At 36.8% G+C, this 15,725-nt stretch overlaps 1 protein-coding gene across 6 annotated transcripts in view; it reads left to right on the forward strand.

The window, feature by feature from the left end:
* KIAA1958 overlaps positions 1-15,725 on the forward strand; it is a 225,725-nt gene that overhangs the window by 147,276 nt on the left and 62,724 nt on the right. For 3 of the 6 annotated variants that reach the window (XM_082403961.1, XM_082403965.1, XM_082403960.1), the window contains one exon: positions 5,529-5,701. In XM_082403961.1, coding sequence (XP_082260087.1) covers positions 5,529-5,701 — 173 coding nt within the window. Of the gene's footprint in view, positions 1-5,528; positions 5,702-8,153; positions 15,684-15,725 lie in introns of those variants that run through there. The other 3 variants (XM_082403962.1, XM_082403963.1, XM_082403964.1) reach the window with 3 other exon arrangements.

Raw genomic sequence — 15,725 nt, forward strand, 5'->3', positions numbered from 1 at the left:
TAGTTTTTAAGGAACCTCCATACTGTTCTCCATAGTGGCTGTATCAATTTACATTCCCACCAACAGTGCAAGAGGGTTCCCTTTTCTCCACACCCTCTCCAGCATTTGTTGTTTGTAGATTTTCTGATGATGCCCATTCTAACTGGTGTGAGGTGATACCTCATTGTAGTTTTGATTTGCATTTCTCTAATAATTAGTGATGTTGAGCAACTTTTCATGTGCTTCTTGGCCATCTGTATGTCTTCTTTGGAGAAATGTCTATTTAGGTCTTCTGCCCATTTTTGGATTGGTTTGTTTGTTTTTTTAATATTGAGCTGAATGAGCTGTTTATATATTTTGGAGATTAATCCTTTGTCCGTTTATTCGTTTGCAAATACTTTTTCCCATTCTGAGGGTTGTCTTTTCGTCTTGTATATGGTTTCCTTTGCTGTGCAAAAGCTTTGAAGTTTCATTAGGTCCCATTTGTTTATTTTTGTTTTTATTTCCATTACTCTAGGAGGTGGATCAAAAAAGATCTTTCTGTGATTTATGTCAAATAGTGTTCTTCCTATGTTTTCCTCTAAGAGTTTTATAGTGTCCAGTCTTACATTTAGGTCTCTAATCCATTTTGAGTTTATTTTTGAGTTTATTTTTGTGTATGGTGTTAGGGAGTGTTCTAATTTCATTCTTTTAAAATGAAAACTGGTAGCTGTCCAGTTTTCCCAGCACCACTTATTGAAGAGACCGTCTTTTCTCCATTGCATACCCTTGCCTCCTTTGTCATAGATGAGTTGACCATAGGTGTGTGGGTTTACCTCTGGGCTTTCTATCTTGCTCCATTGATATGTTTTTCTGTTTTTGTGCCAGTACCATATTGTCTTGATTACTGTAGCTTTGTAGTATAGTCTGAAGTCAGGGAGTCTGATTCCTCCAGCTCTGTTTTTTTCCCTCAAGACTGCTTTGTCTATTTGGGGTCTTTTGTGTCTCCAAACAAATTTTAAGATTTTTTGTTCTAGTTCCATAAAAAATGCCATTGGTAATTTGATAAGGATTGCATTGAATCTGTAGATTGCTTTGGGTAGTATAGTCATTTTCACAATATTGATTCTTCCAATCCAAGAACATGGTGTATCTCTCCATCTGTTGGTATCGTCTTTAATTTCTTTCATCAGTGTCTTATAGTTTTCTGCATACAGGTCTTTTGTCTCCCTAGGTAGGTTTATTCCTAGGTATTTTATTCTTTTTGTTGCAATGGTAAATGGGAGTGTTTCCTTAATTTCTCTTTCAGATTTTTCATCATTAGTGTATAGGAATGCAAGAGATTTCTGTGCATTAATTTTGTATCCTGCAACTTCACCAAATTCATTGATTAGCTCTAGTAGTTTTCTGGTGGCATTTTTAGGATTCTCTATGTATAGTATCATGTCATCTGCAAACAGTGACAGTTTTACTTCCTCTTTTCCAATTTGGATTCCTTTTATTTCTTTTTCTTCTCTGATTGCCATGGCTAGGACTTCCAAAACTATGTTGAATAATAGTGGTGAGAGTGGACATCCCTGTCTTGTTCCTGATCTTAGAGGAAATGGTTTCAGTTTTTCACCATTGAGAATGATGTTTGCTGTGGGTTTGTCATATATGGCCTTTATTATGTCGAGGTAGGTTCCCTCTATGCCCACTTTCTGGAGAGTTTTTATCATAAATGGGTGTTGAATTTTGTCAAAAGCTTTTTCTGCATCTATTGAGATGATCATATGGTTTTTATTCTTCAGTTTGTTAATATGGTTTATCACATTGACTGATTTACGTATATTGAAGAATTCTTGCATCCCTGGGATAAGTCCCACTTGATCATGGTGTATGATCCTTTTAATGTGCTGTTGGATTCTGTTTGCTAGTATTTTGTTAAGGATTTTTGCATCTATATTCATCAGTGATATTGGTCTGTAATTTTCTTTTTTTGTAGTATCTTTGTCTGGTTTTGGTATCAGGGTGTTGGTGGCCTCACTGAATGAGTTTGGGAGTGTTCCTTCCTCTGCAATTTTTTGGAAGAGTTTGAGAAGGATGGGTGTTAGCTCTTCTCTAAATGTTTGATAGAATTCACCTGTGAAGCCATCTGGTCCTGGACTTTTGTTTGTTGGAAGATTTTTACTCACAGTTTCAATTTCATTACTTGTGATTGGTCTCTTCATATTTTCTATTTCTTCCTGGTTCACTCTTGGAAGGTTATACCTTTCTAAGAATTTGTCCATTTCTTCCAGGTTGTCCATTTTATTGGCATAGAGTTGCTTGTAGTAGTCTCTTAGAATGCTTTGTATTTCTGCGGTTTCTGTTGTAACTTCTCCTTTTTCTTTCTAATTTTATTGATTTGAGTCCACTCCCTCTTTTTCTTGAAGAGTCTGGCTAATGGTTTATCAATTTTGTTTATCTTCTCAAGGAACCAGCTTTTAGTTTTATTTATCCTTGCTACTGTTTTCTTTGTTTCTATTTCATTTATTTCTGCTCTGATCTTTAGGATTTCTTTCCTTTTGCTAACTTTGGGTTTTGTTTGTTTTTCTTTCTCTAGTTCCTTTAGGTGTAAGGTTAGATTGTTTATTTGAGATTTTTCTTGTTTCTTGAGGTAGGCTTGTATAGCTATAAACTTCCCTCTCAGAACTGCTTTTGCTGCATCCCATAGCTTTTGGATCATCGTGTTTTCATTGTCATTTGTCTCTAGGTATTTTTTGATTTCCTCTTTGATTTCTTCAGTGATCTCTTGGCTATTTAGTAACGTATTGTTTAGCCTCCATGTGTTTGTGTTTTTTACTTTTTTTCCCCTGTAAATCATTTCTAATCTCATAGTGTTGTGGTCAGAAAAGATGCTTGATATGATTTCACTTTTCTTAAATTTACTGTGGCTTGATTTGTGACCCAAGATGTGATCTATCCTGGAAAATGTTCCATGCACACTTGAGAAGAAAGTGTAATCTGCTGTTTCTGGATGGACTGTCCTATAAATATCAATTAAATCTATCTGGTCTATTGTGTCATTTAAAGCTTCTGTTTCCTTTTTTATTTTCATTTTGGATGATCTGTCCATTGGTGTAAGTGAGGTGTTAAAGTCCTCCACTATTATTGTGTTACTGTCGATTTCCTCTTTTATAGCTGTTAGCAGTTGCCTTATGTATTGAGGTGCTCCTATGTTGGGTGCATATATATTTATAATTGTTATATCTTCTTCTTGGATTGATCCCCTGATCATTATGTAGTGTCCTTCCTTGTCTCTTGTAACATTCTTTATTTTAAAGTCTATTTTATCTGATATGAGTATAGCTACTCCAGCTTTCTTTTCATTTCCATTGGCATGGAATATCTTTTTCCGTCCCCTCACTTTCTGTCTGTATATGTCCCTAGGTCTGAAGTGGGTCTCTTGTAGACAGCATATAGATAGGTCTTGTTTTTGTATCCATTTAGCAAGCCTGTGTCTTTTGGTTGGAGCATTTAATCCATTCACATTTAAGGTAATTATCAATATGTATGTTCCTATGACCATTTTCTTAATTGTTTTGGGTTTGTTTTTGTAGGTCCTTTTCTTCTCTTGTGTTTCCCAGTTAGAGAAGTTCCTTTAGCATTTGTTGTAGAGCTGGTTTGGTGGTGCTGAATTCTCTTAGCTTTTTGCTTGTCTGTAAAGCTTTTGATTTCTCCATCGAATCTGAATGAGATCCTTGCCAGGTAGAGTATTCTTGGTTATAGGTTCTTCCCTTTCATCACTTTAAGTATATCATGCCCCTCCCTTCTGGCTTGTAGAGTTTCTGCTGAGAAATCAGCTGTTAACCTTATGGGAGTTCCCTTGTATGTTATTTGTCGTTTTTCCCTTGCTGCTTTCAATAATTTTTCTTTGTCTTTATTTTTTGCCAGTTTAATTACTATGTGTCTCGGCGTGTTTCTCCTTGGGTTTATCCTGTATGGGACTCACTGCGCTTCCTGGACTTGGGCGGCTATTTCCTTTCCCACGTTAGGGAAGTTTTCGACTATAATCTCTTCAAGTATTTTCTCTGGTCCTTTCTCTCTCTCTTCTCCTACTGGGACCCCTATAATGCAAATATATATATATATATTTTTTAACTTTGGGTTTATTTAATTTATTTATTTATTTATTTATGGCTGTGTTGGGTCTTCGTTTCTGTGCGAGGGCTTTCTCTAGTTGTGGCAAGTGGGGGCCACTCTTCATCGCGGTGCGCGGGCCTCTCATTATTGCGGCCTCTCTTGTTGCGGAGCACAGGCTCCAGACGCGCAGGCTCAGTAATTGTGGCTCACGGGCCTAGTTGCTCCGCGGCATGTGGGATCTTCCCAGACCAGGGCTCGAACCCGTGTCCCCTGCTTTGGCAGGCAGATTCTCAACCACTGCACCACCAGGGAAGCCCATATAATGCGAATATTGTTTAATGTCCCAGAGGTCTCTTAGGCTGTCTTCATTTCTTTTCATTCTTTTTTCTTTATTCTGTTCTGCAGCAGTGAATTCCACCATTCTGTCTTCCAGGTTACTTATCCATTCTTCTGCCTCAGTTATTCTGCTATTGATTCCTTCTAGTATAGTTTTCATTTCAGTTATTGTATTGTTCATCTCTGTTTGTTTGTTCTTTAATCCTTCTAGGTCTTTGTTAAACATTTCTTGCATCTTCTCGATCTTTGCCTCCATTCTTTTTCCAAGGTCCTGTATCTTCTTCACTATCATTATTCTGAATTCTTTTTCTGGAAGGTTGCCTATCTCCACTTCATTTAGTTGTTTTTCTGGGGTTTTATCTTGTTCCTTCATCTGGTACATAGCCCTCTGCCTTTTCATCTTTTCTGTCTTTCTGTGAATGTGGTTTTTGATCCACAGGCTGCAGCAACAATTGCAATTTAAAATCTGTTTGCTCTCCTCTAAGACAATGTGAGCCTCTCTGGAGCATCCCCCACTTTCCCTAATATTCTACTTGACCTTCCATTCTTACTCTAAGCTAGCTGATGGGTTGTGGAGTCAGGGTTGAAATCTCTCTCTCTTTATCAATTTGTGAATAGGAATAAAGAAATATGCTAGTACCATTTAATTCAGAGCTGTCCAGGATGACAAATAAGATATTTGAGACTATATGTTGCAGAGAAGTAACAGCTCTTCATGTGCTAAGGGAAAGAGAAAGGATGTATAACTTGTCTTCCTTTCTTTCTATCCTTTTGTCGTTGTTGTTAACATAAATGCTATTTTTTTACAGTGAAAATTTTAGATAGAACATTCTTTGTTTTTCTGCATTCATTTTTTCCCTTCTATTATTGTAATGCCTGCATTAGTATACCAGTTAATACATATGGCAAAATTGTTGGGATTAAATGCAAGGTTACTACATCGATTTCATGCTATAAACATTATTCCCTACTGTATTTATTCTAATTTATGTATACTTGATAGAAATTTCATTGTTTAATGTGTTATATCTCTTAGGAGTTTTCTACTATTTAACATGATCCAAAGATACAATTCTCTGAAGAAGAGAATGGCAAATTATTTTAATGCCTTTTATTGTTTTTGTTTCTAGCCTATTCTACTAAGCTCAACAAATTTCCTGTATTTAATATTAACGATGACTTGAATGATCTGTGTACCAGTGCAGTAAGCCCAAATACTACCAAAGCAACACGGTATGCCCTGAATGTGTGGCGATATTGGTGTATGACCAATGGGCTCAAAGATCACACAGACATCACCAAGGTAAGAAACCCTTAAGTTTACTTCTTCTTTTGGTCAACTTCACTGAGCTTCCATGTGCCAGGCACTGTGGTAAGTATTGTGGGGAACATGGAACAGGTACTTTCTGCCTGAGGAAACTTTGAAAGACCATAAAATAGAAAGAAAAATATCCACAGTACAAAACAGAATTTAATACGTGTTCTCGGAATTTACAGATCAGATATGCCAAAAAATTCGGATGGATAAATTAATTGCAGTTTGTTGAGACTAGCAAAGGAATTGATATTTAAACTGTATTTTGAGGGAGAGGTAGGGTTTCAACAGAATTGAAGACAAGGGTCTTCTAGGCTGAGTCACGTAAGGAAGAGTAAAATTTAGAGGGATAGACCCACTTGCCTGCAGCAGAGGCTTCATATATGGGAGTAGTGGACTATAAAACTGGAGTTTGACAACCCTTAAATGGCAAGCTGAAATCTTGTGAATATTGGGAAACCATTGAAGTTTTGTTTTGTTTTTGTGTTTGTTTGTAAGGAGAGACTTTATTTGAAGGATTATTGGGGGTGGGCAGCAGAGAAGGGACTGTTATAATAAAAACACTCTGACCACAAGATCTGCAAATGTCTTAAGGGTTAGGTAAAAGGGAAACACTGAATTTTTTTGAACAGGAAGGAACATAAGAAACTTAATATTATAGAGCAATTAATTGGAGGTGATGAGCAAAAATGTATTTAATATTCTTGGTCCTCAATTTCCCCAGTTGTAAAATGAACCCTTAGAGTCTCTTCCAACTTGAAATGTTTGAGGGTTGTGAATAGAAGGGAAAATTCTTGGACATGTAGAGACAGAACAGAAAGATGTATTTTGATTTGGATATGTTGAGTTTAGATATTAGAGATGTCTACCAGATGGATATGTCGAATAAGCATTTGGGAAGGTGGGATTTAAAACATGGGGGAAGTGTTAAAGCTGGAAGTATAGATTCAAAGATATTGCAAATAGAAGTCATAACTGAAGCGCAAGGGCAGGTGACATCTCCAAGTTTGGGTGATGTGTTTAGGGCACCAACAAGAGATGAAATAGGAAATCCAGGTTTCTACTTCTGGCAGCATGGTGCCCTAGATACTGTGAGGGGCGTTTCTGCTGTACTTGCAGAAAGAAAGGGAGCCATCCACAGGGTCAAAACAGGAGCAGTGTGAGCAGTAAGCACGTGTGAAAGGCAGGGCTCTTCCTCAGGGCTTATGTTGATAACATCATTAAGAAGGGAAGAGGCAGGGAGCTAAACTGAAGAATCCTTGATTGAGGAGCAGATCCTGAAAGTGTCTAAAGTTCTTGGTCAGTAGCATACCCTGGCTCCTTGCAGAGTCATATGCTAATAATCTTTGAAGGGAAACATCCAAAATATAGGTACTCAGATTTTTCACAGATTAAGACCAGCTAAATGTGTGCTCATTAAAAAAAAAAAATCACTATCCACTTAAGGAAATAAATCACCATGAATGAGAATGAATGGAAACAACAAAGAACAGATTTAGACACCAGGGACTTTAGATAGTAGATTACAGGTTAAGGATGTATGAAATGTTTGTTGAAAGAATGAAAAGAATTATAAAAATGAAAAAGCAACAACATACTAATCAAAATGATCCAGCAGATTAGAAAATAAATTGAAATTTCCACTTGTGGCCATAAGAGAATAGAAGGGTCCAGAATTACTCTCCTGCTGTAACAACTAGAAAACTGGGCATAATATATGAAATAACTCTTGCTACAGAACAGGCAGCACAGGACTTGATCCCTAAGATGGGCGCTTGACCACCTCTCAGGCTTTCTGTCTGGAGACAATTTTTAAACTGCATTGAAGGGAGGGGAACCCAAACTGAGCCTGGCAATCTTGCTGAGTTGAGGGGAGACAGAAATCAGAGTTCAGGGCAGCTGAGGACATGAGAACAACTAGAAAGAAGTTACAACATTCATTGAAAAGATAAGACAAATCCAGAATTTAATAATGTAAAATTCACAATTTCTAGCATACAATCAACAGTTACTATACATAGGAAGAAGTGGGAACATATAACCCATGCCCAGGAGAAAAATCAGTTAAGTTTTTCACTTCCAACCAATTTGGAGGAGATTTACTCTCCTGCCAGAAACAACCAAAAAACAGACAAATGATATAACTAATGTTTTGCAAGGTATTATATAATACGCAAAGAAGGGCAGTGATCTCTGAGAGATGGGAAACAAGGTGAGCCTTACACGTGCCCCAGCTTGCTGCCTTGAATGAGTCTACAGGGCTGTGGTGCAGGCAGGGAGCATGCAGGCAGAGCCCAGCAGATTTGCTGAGTTGAGGAAATGGAACTGAGTCCAGAGAGACCCAGGTGGCTAGAATTGTCATAACAGAGTATCTGAAAGTAGAGAGCTACACAGAAAGAGAACGTGAGAGAACTGAAGCTATTCTGTCTCAAATATTCAGCTGAGTACTGATCAACATCTGCATGTGAGGAAACTACCCGAGGCTGGCCAAAAAAAAAAAGATGCCTGAAAGAATCAGAGGTAATAGTACCTGGAGCTCACACAGAACTGGAAACAGTACCTCTTCCCACCAGTCAGACTGGAAAAACCTCAGGATTCACGGGGTAGAGACTTTAGAAAGGTCTTGCATCAAATGTGGAGAATAATTAGCCACAGACCGAGCTCTGCTCTAATCCTACCCAACAAATCTTAAAAGCAAGACCCAGCTACATGAAAAGGTGCTAGATATCACTAATCATCGGGGAAATGCAAATCAAAACCGCAGTGAGCTATCACCTCACATCTGTTAGGATGACTATTATCAAAAGACAAGAGTTAACTAGTGTTGGTAAGGATGTGGAGAAAAGGGAACTGTTGTGCACTACTGGTGCAAATGTAAAGTGGTGCAGCCACTATAGAAAAAGAGTATGGAGGTTCCTCAAAAAATTAAAAATAGAACTATCATACGATCCTTTATCTAAAGGAAACGAAAACACTAATTCAAAAGGATATATACACCCCTGTGTTCATTGCAGCATTATTTACAATAGCCAAGACATAGAAGTGTCCATAGATGGATCAATGGATAAAGAGTATGTGGTGTATAGGTACAATGGAATATTATTCAGCCATAAAAAGGAAGAAAATCTTGCTATTTGCAACAACATGGATGGACCTTGAGGGCATTATACTAAATGAAGTAAGTCAGACAGAGAAAGACAATTACCATATGATCTCACTTATATGTGGAATCTAAAAACAAAGAACAAAAAACCTCCTAGCTAAAAGAATAGATTGGTGGTCACTAGAGGCTGGGAATGAGGGGTGTTGAAATGGGTGAAGGTGGTCAAAAGGCCTGGGGATGTAATGTGCAGCATGATGACTATAATTAATAACACGGTACTGTATATTTGAAAGTTGCTAAGAGAGTAGATCTTAAAAGCTCTCGTTACAAGAAAAAAGTTTTTTAACTATGTGTGGTGATGGGTGTTGACTAGATTTATTGTGGTAATCACTTTGCAATATACACAAATATCAAAACATTATGTTATACACCTGAAACTGATATAGTGTCATATGGTAATTATATCTAAATTTTTTTTAATTAAGAAAAAGCAAGACCCAAAAGGGTCAAACAGTTTTCAAGTAACTTAACTATGTCCCAGAACAAACCTTAAGAATATTTACAGGAATATAAGAATATCCAGAACCCAAGAAATAAAATTCACAATCTCTGGCACCTAAACAAAAATTTTCAGACATGCAAAGGAGCAAGAAAGTATCAATATATCACTAAAGAATGAATCAATCAAAACCAACCCAGAACTGACACAGATTTTAGAATTAGCAGACAAGGACATTAAACCATTATTATGACGAAAATAAGCACGTGAAAAGATGCTTAGACCGCAGGGAAATGCAAGACAAAACCACATGAGATTCTACTTCACATTCAGTAGGAAGACTAGGATAAAAAAAAGAAAAACAGATAATAACAAGTGTTGATGAGGATGTGGAGAAATTGGAACCCTCATACATTTCTGGTGGGAATGCAAAATGATACAACTGCTTTGGAAAGTCTGGCAGTTCCCCAAAAGTTAAACATAGGGTTACTCTCACCCAGCAATTCCATTCATAGGCATATACTCAAGAAAATTTAAAACATATATCTATACAAAAACCTGTACACAAATATGTGTTGTAGCATTATTCACCATAGCCAAAATGTACAAACAACCCAAATGTCCGTCAGCAGATGAATGGATAAACAAAATGTGGCATATCCATACAATGGAATATTATTTGTCAATGAAAAGAAATGAAGTACTGATACATGCTTACAGCATGGCTGAACCTTGAAAGTGTTATACTAAGTAAAATAAGTCAGACACAAAAGAACAGATATGTATGATTCCATTTATGTAACGTACCTAGAATAGGCAAGTTCATAGAGACAGAAAGTATAATAGAGGTTACCAGGGGCTGGCAGGGGGAAGAAATGTAGAGTTATTGTATAATGAGTACAGTTTCTGTTTGGAATGATGAAAAAGTTCTGGAAATGAGTAGTGATAATGGTTGCACAACATTGTGAATGTACTTAATGACACTGGATGGTACACTTATAAATGGTTAAGATGGTAAATTTTATATTATGTATAGTTTAGCACAATAAAAAAGCAAATAAATCTATTAAAATGTAATAATTTCACCTTTATTAATAATAATTTTAAAATTCATCTCTTCTCATAGACCCTCATCACCATTTCTTCAACCCCTAACCTTAACCTTTTCTAGGTAAGAGGATCTTGACCTGGAGGAATAATTATCAACCAAAATTCAGTTTGAGAAAACAAAGGAGGCAGGCAACATGGGCCAGAATGAACAGTTTCTTGTGTACAAACAATATAAATTTTGTGACTTGACATTTCTTCAGGAATTGCTTTTGCTGTGATTTTTCTTTGAAACTTGTGGTATAATCAAGAGAAATGTTCTGCACCCTAAGTCAGCTTGGTTCTCCTGACTCCAGGGTTAATTCATTGCTTTAACCCATGTTTATCAGTTCATTGGGTATCTATGATACATTTCAGGCCTACTGGTAGGGTCTTCAGCATGAAGAACCAGTCATGTATGAGATGTCATTCTTGCATTCAGGAAGCTTTCAGTCCACTTTGAGAGACAGACATATAAATAGATAAAAGGCTGTGCAGTATGGAGAGGGCCATAATAAAATTTAAATGAAGTGCCTTGGGATCCCAGGTGAGAGAGTAACTTTGCTTAGGGAAGCTGGAGAAGCCTTTTATATAGACAACAGAATTTGAGCTAGATCTGAAACAAGGAATAGAGGTTTTCCAAATGGAGAAGGTTAGAAGAAAAAACATTCTAGGCAGAGGAATAGCATATGCAAAGACTTGGAAGCATGAAAGAGCCCTGTGGTTTCTACTAATGGCACAAAGTTCAGTGAAGCTGGAAAACAGAGTATGAAGAGAACAAAAGATTAAGCTAGAGAAATAGGGTGTATATCAGTTATCTGTTGCTGCATAACAAACCACCCCAAAACTTAGTGGCTTAACAGAACATTCATTTTATTTGCTCATGATGATATGGGGTTTTCTCAGCTAAGTGGTTCTTCTACTGGTCTCACTTGGGATACTCATGTGGGTGCAGTCATCTGTATATTAGATGGGAGGCAGCTTGTCTCTGAGTCACACGTTCCTGAGGTCTAACTGGGCTTCCTTACCTGGCAACATCATGTACTACGACAATGGAGGCAAACCTGTAAGAACCTGTAAGATGAAAGCAGAACCCCTTGAGGCCTAGGTTTGGAATTCACACATTGTTATTTCTACCACATTCTACTGGCCAAATTAATTCATGGCCAGCCATGATTCCAAGGGTGGGAAAATAGATTCTACTTCCTGATGGGAGGAGCAGCAGAGTCACATTGCAAAGGGGTGTAAGAACAGGGAGGGGAGAGATGGTTGTGGCTATCTTTGCAAACAATCTACCATAGGGTAGAAGCAGATTGTAAAGGCTTGTATACAAGGTAAACAGTTTGGAATTTATCTGAAGGGCAAAAGGAAGCTATCAGAGGTTAGTTGTTTTGTTTTGTTTTGTTTTGTTTTGTTTTTAAACACTAAGGTAGTACGATTTTCTGCTCAGCACCCCTTATTTAAGGAACCATTCTTCTCCTACAATCCCCATGGTTACTGCAGAAGCCATTATGTTAGTACAGTGGCCCACCTTTTGGTCGGTTGTTTGGATCAGGAGTGGGCCAATCAGAATCCTTCCTTCAGACTTTTTTTCTGCTGAAAATGAGAGTTGGACTCTTGCCAGTACCTGAAGCTGTAAGATATAACCCTTGGGGAGTGCTACGTGGCTACACAAAGAAAGCAGCTCTGTACAGAGAAGCAGAGGTGAGAGGTGGAGCCCTGATGGCCTTGAAATCCACTATTTCTGATATCCCTCTTTGCCAAGGCTTTTTCAAGTTTGGTCTCTCTCTTGCAACCACACAAGTCCCAGCTAATACAAAGAGAAGTTAACACCTGCAAGTAGGGAGTTGCAAGTGACAGCATAAAAATCTGAAACCAGATGAGTTTTGGGTGTCATGGTTATTGGGAAGTTATTTTAACTGGTTTTTACTGGTATGTAAGAAAACTATTGCTTTTTATATTTTGTATGCAGCTACTCTATTCTTTCTGATGGCTTTTCGACTGAATCTCTTGGAGTTTCCTAGACCAACAATTAGATTATCAGAAAACAATTATGTTTTGTCCTTTTCCTTTCTTATATGCATATATACATACATACATGTGTGTGTGTGTATGTGTGTGTGTGTGTGTGTGTGTGTAATTTCTTTTTCTTGTCTTACTTGGTTGGCCAGAATCTTCAGAGCACTGTTGTATAATAGCAATGGTATTCATCATTCTCATCCTATTCCTGACTTCATAAAAAAGATTCTAATGTTTTCATCTTGGTGTAATTTTTTTTTAACATCTTTATTGGAGTATAATTGCTTTACAGTGGTGTGTTAGTCTGCTTTATAACAAAGTGAATCAGCTAGACATATACATATATCCCCCTATCTCCTCTCACTTGTGTCTCCCTCCCACTCTCCCTACCCCAACCTTCTAGGTGGACACAAAGCACCGAGCTGATCTCCCTGTGCTATGCGGCTGCTTCCCACTAGCTATCTATTTTACATTTGGTAGTGTATATATGTCCATGCCACTCTCTCACTTCGTCCCAGCTTACCCTTCCCCCTCCCCATGTCCTCAAGTCCATTGTCTACATCTGCATGTTTATTCCCGTCCTGCCCCTAGGTTCTTCAGAACCATTTTTTTTTTTAGATTCCATATATATGTGTTAGCATATGGTATTTGTTTTTCTCTTTCTGACTTACTTCATTCTGTATGACAGACTCTAGGTCCATCCGCCTCACTATAAATAACTCAATTTCGTTCCTTTTTATGGCTGAGTAATATTCCATTGTATATATGTGCCACATCTTCTTTATCCATTCATCTGTTGGACACTTAGGTTGCTTCCATGTCCTGGCTATTGTAAATAGAGCTGCAATGAACACTGTGGTACATGACTCTTTTTGAATTATGGTTTTCTCAGGGTATATGCCCAGTAGTGGGATTGCTGTGTCATATGGTAGTTCTATTTTTAGTTTTTTAAGGAACCTCCATACTGTCTCCATAGTGGCTGTATCAATTTACATTCCCACCAACAGTGCAAGAGGGTTCCCTTTTCTCCACACCCTCTCCAGCATTTATTGTTTGTAGACTTTTTGATGATGTCCATTCTGATTGACATGAGGTGATACCTCATTGTAGTTTTGATTCATCTTGAGTGTAATTTTTATAGTTCATGTCTGTAAAATACTCTTCGTCATAGTAAGAGGATATTTTTTCTTCCAATCTAAATTTAATTTGCATTTTTGAAAATTTGAAGTGGATAGCATATTCTTTCAAATAATTTTTCAGTAATTATCAAGTTCATATTATTTCTCCTTAATATATAAATAAGTCAATTATATTGAAGTATTTATTACTATTGAATCATCCTTACACTCTGATAATCCCTACTGGTCTCGACGTAGATTGCTTTCCTGCAGTCCTGAATTTGATAATATAGGCAGCCCTCATTTTGCTGGTACCATGTTAACTGCTACTTGTGCATATCAGAGCCATGCCCTTGCTTGCATGGTTCTAACGTGTGTACATTTTGTTTTACATTGGTGCTGGGCAAAACGGAAATCACTAGTACTTTACTTAGGGGAGTTTACATTTATATTCATATACTTTTTTTTTTTAACATCTTTATTGTGGTATAATTGCTTTACAATGGTGTGTTAGTTTCTGCTTTATAACAAAGTGAATCAGTTATACATATACATATATCCGCATATCTCCTCCCTCTTGCGTCTTTGGTATAATATCTATCAGATTTGGATTAGAAAAAAAATGAAGAACGCTTATTTTTCCTGTGCTCCAAAACTGTTTACATACAAAAGAAAAGGTGAATCAACTCCATAACGCCATCTCTTTATGAGTGACATACATCTTTGACAATCATTTCATTCTCTTCTCTTGTTTGGGGCTCTTCAGATCTCTTACCTCTTATTGAACCAACTTTGGTAATTTATATTTTGCTAGAAAATTATTCAGGTTATTTATATTTTCAAATTAACATTCATAAAGTTTATGATATTCTTTCATATTCTTTATTCATTTTCTGTAGTTATAGTCTTTCTCATTCCTAATATTGTTTATGTGTATATTTCCTTTCCTCTTCTTTCTCTCTTTCTTTCTATCATACTTGCTAGAAGTTTGTCAACTTTATAGGTCTTTTCAAAGATTACATACTTTCATTTTTTATCTATACCAATTTATATCTTTTCCAGTTCATTAATTTGTTTTATTTTTATTGATTCACTCTACTATTTTTGAATTTGATTTACTTTTTCTAGTCTTTTGTGTTGAATAGTGTTCGCTTATTTTTAATAAAGTTTCTAACAAAGGCATTTAAGACTGTGGTGTTATTGGAGTATATTTGGCAACACCTCATACATTTTGATATGTAATGTTTTCAGTTTGCCTCATTTTTAATCTATAATTCAGTTTTTATTTTCCTCTTTGACCCAAGGGCTATTAGAAGAATGAATGTTACCAGTACAGTTTCTGCTTTTAAAACATCTCTTATTGAGACTATCTTTTGTCCTAGAATGTGTATTCAACCTAAATTGACTATGAGCAAGGTGTGGTTTTATCTTTATGGCTCCCTCTTGAAAGTAAAGCTTTCTTACCCACCAGCCTTCCTTCTCCTGCCATGCCTAAATAAGGAGCACTCTCTAATTGTCAGTATAATCATTAAGTCTTTCATATCTTTTGAACAAATACTGACATTGAAACCCTACAGATTGTTAAGTCAGAAATATTTCCAGACTTATTCAGATAAATTCAAGTGAAAAATCAAGGGGCATTAATTTGCTGTGCAAAATGGACATGTGAGTCATCTTTCCCTACAGCACCAAGTACATGCAGAGATCAGGGAAATTAATGTCGGAATGATTCAGAGTTTGATAAGTTTAGTTCAGGAACTCTTCAAAGAGGATGGCTGAATTTTATTGAAGGGGAGGGAAGGAAATGATTTGCTAGAAAAGAGACGAAAGGGCTTTCCAGAGAGGAATAGTGAAAGTTACAAGGCCAATAATAAAAATAATGATAATTATATATATATATATATATATATACACACACACACACACACACACATATATATATGTTGTGTGTATGTGTGTTCATTACTATTTACAAACCCTTTCACATCCACTACTTTATTTAAGCATTACAGTAATTCTTTGAGAAGGTATGATTATTATCTCCCGTCCTGTTGCTTAAAACACTGAGGTTTAAAGGGACTAAGTGGAGCCCAGTGTGGAACCTAGATCTTCCAGCGTGAAATTCACTGTTTTTTCCACTGTACCATGCTAAGAAGGCAGCCCTCTAGAGGGCTATCCAAAATACAG

This window comes from Balaenoptera borealis, assembly GCF_965194805.1.
Source record: "Balaenoptera borealis genome assembly, chromosome: 8".
NCBI classification, from domain to species: Eukaryota; Metazoa; Chordata; class Mammalia; order Artiodactyla; family Balaenopteridae; genus Balaenoptera; species Balaenoptera borealis.